This window comes from Lactuca sativa, chromosome 3 (assembly GCF_002870075.4).
Source record: "Lactuca sativa cultivar Salinas chromosome 3, Lsat_Salinas_v11, whole genome shotgun sequence".
Classification (NCBI taxonomy): Eukaryota; Viridiplantae; Streptophyta; class Magnoliopsida; order Asterales; family Asteraceae; genus Lactuca; species Lactuca sativa.
Window position 1 is genome coordinate 273342196 of NC_056625.2, and position 8077 is coordinate 273350272.

At 30.7% G+C, this 8077-nt stretch overlaps 1 protein-coding gene across 2 annotated transcripts; it reads left to right on the forward strand.

Annotated features, from left to right (window-relative positions):
* The first annotated feature begins 497 nt into the window (after nucleotides 1-497).
* LOC111916487 (GDP-mannose 3,5-epimerase 2) lies at nucleotides 498-7855 on the forward strand. 2 transcript variants are annotated; one of them, XM_023912155.2, is made up of 7 exons: nucleotides 498-656; nucleotides 4361-4771; nucleotides 5697-5790; nucleotides 6464-6593; nucleotides 6677-6809; nucleotides 7208-7415; nucleotides 7499-7855. In XM_023912155.2, the coding sequence occupies exons 2-7, from the start codon at nucleotides 4362-4364 to the stop codon at nucleotides 7652-7654; spliced, it is 1131 nt and encodes a 376-aa protein (XP_023767923.1). In that variant the 5' UTR covers nucleotides 498-656; nucleotide 4361; the 3' UTR covers nucleotides 7655-7855. The 2 variants fall into 2 exon arrangements, with proteins under 2 accessions (XP_023767923.1, XP_023767922.1); XM_023912154.3 differs by lacking the exon at nucleotides 498-656 and adding an exon at nucleotides 2532-2688.
* Nucleotides 7856-8077: the final 222 nt, after the last annotated feature.

An 8077-nucleotide genomic window follows, 5' to 3' on the forward strand; every position in this document is an offset into this window, starting at 1 on the left:
CATAATGGAAGAAAAAACAAAAGATTTAACACCAGATTCATATTTTATATTAAGACGAGTTTTATCACATTAAACGTTTGTAGGACAATATGAATACACAAATTTATTAATAATTGAAAAAATCCAAACTTTTATGCACAACATATCTTTAACTGATATTTTTTTAATTGATCGTAAGTCTTGTAACTAAACATTTCAGTTAGTACCGATTTTAACTAATACCCTATTGCCTATCATATACATAATGAAAAAAAGCAAACAAACATTTAAAAAAGCAAAAGATTTAACACCTGATTCATATTTTATATTAAAACGAGTTTTATCACATTAAACGTTTTTAGGACAATACGGGTATATAAATTTATTAACAATAGTAAAAATCCAAACTTTTCCCACGATATTCATGTTATAAGTTATTTTCCTTAAAAAATATTTTTTTATGTCCACAAAATTTAAAACGTGAAAAGATAAAGTTGAAGCTCAAAAAATGTGAATAAAAGGGCAATTAAGTCGAGTAGAAATTGAAGGATAATTGGAGTGTATTTGCACCCATACGAGTAGGACACGAGTGCCGCCCAAATTATCTCGCTCGAGGATTTGCAGAGCAAACCAAACCTCACCCTTAAATCCCTGCAATATTTCGGCAAAATCTTCAGGTAATTCTAAGTTCTTGTAAACTTTCGACATTAATCTCTTGTATTATTCATATCTATCGTAATTTGTTTGGTGATCGGATACGGATTTTGTTGAGATTTGCGGTGTTTATATGGCAGAGGATAAGAGAATTGTCTAGGTTTCATACTGTTCTTATCGATTTTATGTGTTAATTAGGTGTTTGAGTCGTATGATTTCTCTAAAATTCTCTGAGATTAAACTTTATGATGTTTCTCCCATTCTAATTGTATGAATCGTTTAAAAGGCGTGTTCCATTGGCTTCCCTACAGTCTGTTTGTGTGTTCCCCTGTCTCTTCTTCCTACAGACGTACACAAGCAAACATTAAACACAATCACTGCACAAAGGATTTTCATTTTAGAATATTCGGCAAGTTTGTAGGGTTTTAGGAGGATTGGTAGGCCCTCTAATTTTTGTACTCAACCGAAGCTCTTAAAAAGTATGTGAGGTAATAAATTAACGTTGAAAAGCGGAAGTCATCACGAAATCTCCGCCGTGATGGTAAATAAAAGTAGGGAGTTTCCGATTAAAGACGGTGGATTCTGATGAACGGAAGTCATTTTCCAGTAGTCTTTCATCTTTGTGTATCTGTAGATGTCGCCGGAGGTTGACGTACTGTGACGGAAAACGGAAGTCTTTTTCCGGCGACGTTGATTCAAGATGGATGCAAATGCACATGCGACATCGATCATAAAGATTCAAAAAATGTTCATTGGGTGTCAATGTTTTTGTTCATCACATGTGCACCATTTTCCCATTTAGATTAAACAAAAACCAAATCACCTGAGTTCAAGTTTAGGTTAATTTGGGGTTTTAGGTATCCATACAAAATTTCAATATAAATTGACGTCTAAAAGTCATTTTATAATATTTTAAATTTTAAACCCATTTAAAATCCCACAATTAAACACAAATTACTTTTTGATGTTTTTCTATTGGCTCATGTAAATCTTTCAAAAGGAAAAAAAAAATGGAAAATCACGAACATTTGTATGTGAGTGACTTGTATCATATGCAATTGAAATTGTACCATGTTATTGCATGTAGTTAATTTCAGTTTTTCACATCAAGAGTCTTGGTTTAAAGGGTAAAAACATTAATCAATATTGAAATTGAAATTAATCGTGTAAAACAGAAGTAAAAAAGTTGTCTTTTTTGTATCATTCGATAATAAACACAAACCACTAAAGAACAAAACCCCAAATCACAATCATTCTAGAAGAAATGTTGCTTTTTTTTTTTTTTTTTTTTTGTGTCGTTAATCTCATGAAGAACTCTCCTAATTTTTCGCAATGCATAGTGGAAAAGGAACATTCAATTTTAAATTAAGATTTTATGGGAAAAAATGTTATAGTTTGTATAATGTATGGATCTAAAAACTTGAAATCCCAAAACACAAATATTTAAAAGATTTTAGGAAAAAACAAAAGGGCTGATAAGTAATTTCACAATGGTTAACTAAGTACTTGCATGTGCATTAGTGCACATGTAAACTGTATTTGTATTATTGCATATAATTGATCTAATTTTTCGATTTTGGTCTCTGTTTTGATGCTTTGTACAATTTTGATTTATATTCCATTTTATTTTTGTTTTTGTGTAAAACAAGTAAAAGAAAACCAATATTTTAGCATGCAATTTTGCATTTATGGTATTCTTCAGAGTTCATATGCCTTGAAAATATAAAAAGTTAAAGATTTTCACGGTTGAGTTATTTCCTCGTATTAAATGTTTTCGGGACAATGCGACTTTTATTTATATCAATATAAGGAAAAACATCAATTTTTTTCTTTTTCTTCATATTCATGTCATAATCATAAATGATTTTTCTTTAAAGATAGAATTTTTTTAGTCCACAAAAGTTTGAAAAGCTGATAAAGTGACACCCAAGAAACCTAAAATACACACAGAAGAAAAATTGGAGTCTTTTTTTTCCAACAAAAGAGTAGGACACGAGTGGCGCCCAAATTCTCAAAAGGATTAATTTTGCTACAATAATTCGTTTTTTTTATCAGGTAATTTCCAGTTCTTATAAATTTTTATTTTCTTTCCAACATGCTATTAAAACCGCTGATCGATTGATGGGTTTTATATAAAATTTGCATCTCTTGCGATTTATGCTGTGATCTGATACCGATTTTGTTTGATTTTGTTGAGATTTATGGTGTTTTGTATGAAATTGTACAAGATTTTTCTAGGGTTTATGCTGTTCTTGTATGTCGGTGTAAAACTGTTAAAAAAGTTCATCACTGTGATTTCACTGTAATTAAGATGAGTTTTATGCTGTTTCTCCCTCTTGAAGAAGGTAAATGGATGCTAACCTCACTCACTCACACACACACACACCAATTTTAGTTAGTTCATAGATATTGTTTATAAAATGTGTTAAATGCTCAACGTTTTTGGTCATTTGTATGCTAATTCAATCTTTTTGTGCATATCTAATTTATAAAAGTTCAGTAAATTATGATCATATGATTCCTAATTCCTATAGTTTAATTTTTTTTCTTTAATTGTTCTAGAAATGGAATGGAATCGAATCCATTGCCTTTGTTGTTTTATGGTTGGTATGCTAATCTATGAAAGAAATGCGAATGTAATAATGTCAAATGACCAAAATACCCTTTATTGATTTGTTTTGTGATGGGTTTATGAGGGCAATTTGTTCTTTTAATGAAAAAAAAATGAAGAATAGAATTCAAATACTTACAACCCACCATTAGGAATGATGAAATCCCTATTACATGGATTTCAAAGGAATCTCTTAGAAATCAAACATGCCTTTTGTTGGTTTATGTTTTGTATGTAAATCTAACGAATAAATAAGAATTTAAGTGAAATGACTAAAATACCCTTTATTCATTTGTTTTGTTATGCGTTTATACAGACAATTTAGTCCATTTTTTTGAAAGAAAAACAAAGAATGAAATTCAAGGAATCTCATGGAATTCAATTCCATTGTGTTCACAACCAAACACACCAAGGAACGGAATCAAGATTCCAATTCCTTTGGATTAATCCACTGGACTTCACAAACCCAACACACCTTTACAATGATGATTTTCATTTTATCTTTTTCATGGATTTAAAGGCATCTCCTAGAATTCAATTCCCTTGGTTTCACAACAAAACACACAACAGAATGGAATTCGATATTCCAATTCCTTCAGAGATTCCCTCCGGAATCCCCAAACCAAACCCTCCAAAATCTAACAATATAACAACCGATTTCCCATTACACTTTCAATAAACATCATGATTTAATCTTTTCCATGATAATTTTTTTTTACAGAATGGGCACAACAGGTGAAATGACCAAAATACCCTTTATTCATCTGTTTTGTTATGTGTTTGTTTATAACGACAATTTAGTCTTTTTTGAAACAAAAACAAAGAATGAAATTCAATTCAATTCAATTCTTACCACCCAAAACCAAACCCTCCAAAGTCTAACAATATAACAACCGATTTCCCATTTTCAATAAACATCATGATTTAATCTTTTTCATGATAAACATTTTGCAGATTTGGAACAACAGGTGAAATGACCAAAATACCCTTCATTCATTTATTTTGTTATGTGTTTATAAGGACGATTTAGTCTTTTTAGAAACAAAAAACAAAGAATGAAATTTTAATTCAATTCAATAAACAACATGATTTAATTTTAGTTTTTTATTATTACAGAATGGGAACAATTGGTGAAACAAAATACGGGTCATTCACATACGAGAGCCTGGAAAGGGAACCCTATTGGCCATCAGAGAAGCTTCGTGTCTCCATCACAGGAGCTGGTGGATTCATTGCTTCACACATTGCACGTCGTTTGAAAACAGAAGGCCATTACATCATTGCTTCTGATTGGAAGAAGAATGAACACATGCCTGAAGATATGTTTTGCCATGAATTCCATCTTGTTGATCTTCGTGTCATGGATAACTGCTTGAAAGTTACAAAAAATGTTGATCATGTCTTCAATATGGCTGCTGATATGGGTGGAATGGGATTCATTCAGTCAAATCATTCTGTTATTATGTATAATAACACCATGATTAGCTTTAATATGCTTGAGGCTGCAAGAATCACTGGAGTCAAGAGGTTTGTTAATTGTTACTTGAGCTTTTTTTTTTTTTTATTTATTTTGTCAAATTTAGTCCTTACTTGAGGTTTTTGTATGTATTTGCCCCCTTTTCTAAGGAAAAGGACTACATTTTTTGGACCAAAGTTGGAAAAGTCAATGATAGTTAGGGACCAAAAAGGCAAAAATAGTCATTTTACTTGGAATAGGGACCAAAAATGTTACATAAACCTCAAACAAGGACCAAAATTGCAAAGAGAAATCTTTATGAGAACAAAATTGCAAAAATCAATGATATTTTTTACTTAAGAACAAAAAAATAGTCATTTTACTTGGAATAGGGACCAAAAATGTTACATAAACCTCAAACAAGGACCAAAATTGCAAGAGAAATCTTTTTGAGAACAAAATTGCAAAAATCAACGATATTTTTTACTTAGGAACAAAAAAATAGTCATTTTACTTGGAATAGGGACCAAAAACGCTACATAAACCTCAATAAGGACCAAAATTGCAAGATAAATCTTTTTGAGACCAAAATTGCAAAAATCAGCTATACCCAGGGACGAAAAAACATGATTTACGCTAATTATTAATTTAATTTAATTATAATTGTCGGTAAAAAAAGATTAATCTAGAGATATTCAATTATATTTCAACATGTTCTATTTATGCAACGATTTCTCGTCCCTTTTGGGATGCTCTGAAATAAATGTGACATTTTCTTTTTCTTGAATGGTTTAAATGTTTTCAATCTACATTTTAACTATTTGCCCATTATAATTTTGGTCCATAAAATTGTAGGGGTATTTTAGATGTTTGACTAAAATGTCCACAAAACATTGCTTCTTTACATGTAAAAACTTCAAACTGTTATTATTTATTTTACCAATTGTCAACCTTTGACTTTTATACAAATTACATTGACTCTCATTCTATTTACAGGTTCTTCTATGCCTCTAGTGCTTGCATTTACCCTGAGTTTAAGCAGTTGGAAACCAATGTGAGCTTAAAGGAATCAGACGCCTGGCCAGCTGAGGTTATTAATTCTTAATCTTTTATTTTTAAACATGCATCATATTTGAAAATATATATATATATATATATATATATATATATATATATATATATATATATATATATATATATATACTACTTTACAATAACATTTTTGATTAAATAAATATATTACACAAAATGATAACTATCTCAGGGTCTTTTTTTCTGAAAACATAAAAGATGATTAAATTATTACATATATAGTTATATAGTATTGTATAGTCGTTATGAATTTAATATTTGACATTGAATGATAAATGAAATATTATAGAATATTTAATAAAATAGGTAGATTAGTCAAATATTAACAAAGATATGAAGTTTAACCATAATTAGGGGAGTAAAAGGAAATATTATTGAATGAAAGCGGTTAATTTGCAATTTTTCTAAACATAATCTGCAAATTTTATAAACATATGGACCGTTTCTGCCAAAAAAATATGCACAGGGACCTTTTCTGTAAGTTATAGGGACAGCATTTGTAATTTATTTTCTACACAGGGACCAAATCTGCTAACGTACGAAAGTCTTAAACAAATAAACCATTACTGTAAAAAAAATTATGTGCAGGGACCTTTTCTGTAAATTACAGGGACTGATTTTGTAATATATTGCGCTAACATATAATGACTTATTTACCCTTTGAATTTTAGCCTCAAGATGCTTACGGTTTGGAAAAGCTAGCAACTGAAGAGCTTTGCAGGCACTACACCAAAGACTTTGGAATTGAATGCCGAATTGGACGCTTTCATAACATTTATGGACCCTTTGGCACATGGAAAGGTATTAATTAATAAAACCACTCTTTATAAAACAAAAGGGTAGTTTGGGAATTTCATGTGTATATATATTTGTTTAAATTTCAGGCGGAAGGGAGAAAGCACCTGCTGCTTTTTGCAGAAAGGCCCTTACGGCTACTGATAAGTTTGAAATGTGGGGAGATGGTCTACAGACACGTTCTTTTACCTTCATTGATGAGTGTGTTGAAGGTGTCTTAAGGTACGAGGGTATTTACGTCTTTTTGTAAAAATGAGACTTAAGAGAGTTCTTATCCCATATTTTTGGATGAGACTAAAAATTGCAAAAAAAATAAAAAAATCTCATTGACATGGGTCCCAATCATAGTCAAAAAACAGAGTCTGTTATGTCATGTTTGTCTCAAGTCAAAGTCAACGAAAAAAAAGATGCATTTGTGTCATTGCAACTTGTACTTTATGCAAGGAAAGTTGTACATCATTGCCTACCCGAAAACCTAGCTAATCCAAATGTCATGTCATTGGGACAAAAAATGGCAACTTGTACGTTGTGCAATAAAAGTTGTACCGATTGACAGAATTAAAAGGAAAATATTTATACGAAAAAAATTATAATTTTGTTTATTAATGTAATTTTAACAGATTGACAAAATCGGACTTCCGTGAGCCAGTAAATATTGGAAGTGATGAGATGGTAAGCATGAATGAAATGGCTGAAATTGTTTTGAGCTTTGAGAACAAAAAGCTCCCAATCCACCACATACCAGGCCCAGAAGGTGTTCGTGGTAGAAACTCTGACAACACTTTGATCAAAGAGAAGCTTGGGTGGGCCCCCACCATGAAATTAAAGGTATTCCTTTTTTTTTTTATTTTTTTTTTTTAATTTTTTTAACATTTTGACACAATTTTTTTAACATTCATTCATATACACAGGATGGATTAAGAATCACATATTTCTGGATCAAGGAACAAATCGAGAAAGAAAGAGGTGAAGGTTTTGACCTTTCGGTTTATGGTTCTTCCAAAGTAGTTGGAACTCAAGCACCCGTTCAACTCGGTTCTCTTAGGGCTGCTGATGGCAAAGAGTGAAGAATTTAAATCTCCATTTTCTATTATTATTATTATTATTATTATTATTATTATTATTCATGTTTTCTTGATGCATATGCATATTTATCTCGACTTGTAATCTCGTAGAACTATGCTACGTTTGCGTGATCTTCTATCCATGTTTATTGTTTGTGCTTTGGCTTTTGTTTTTCTTATGAATGAAGTATTTCTTTTATCGTATTCTTCTTTTAAGTTTTATGTCAAATCCACAACTTTTGTTGTATGCTATGATATGTGTGAGACTAAGATTTTTGTTGGAAGGTGTTTTTACAGCAAGGATGATTATGTGAAGTAAACATATAACCTTCAGTGCATGAGATGTTGAATAAATTTGAAGAATGTTAAAAAAAAGTGTAAATTCATTAGCTCTCATCAAAGGTTAACACTTCGTTAGTCACTTTA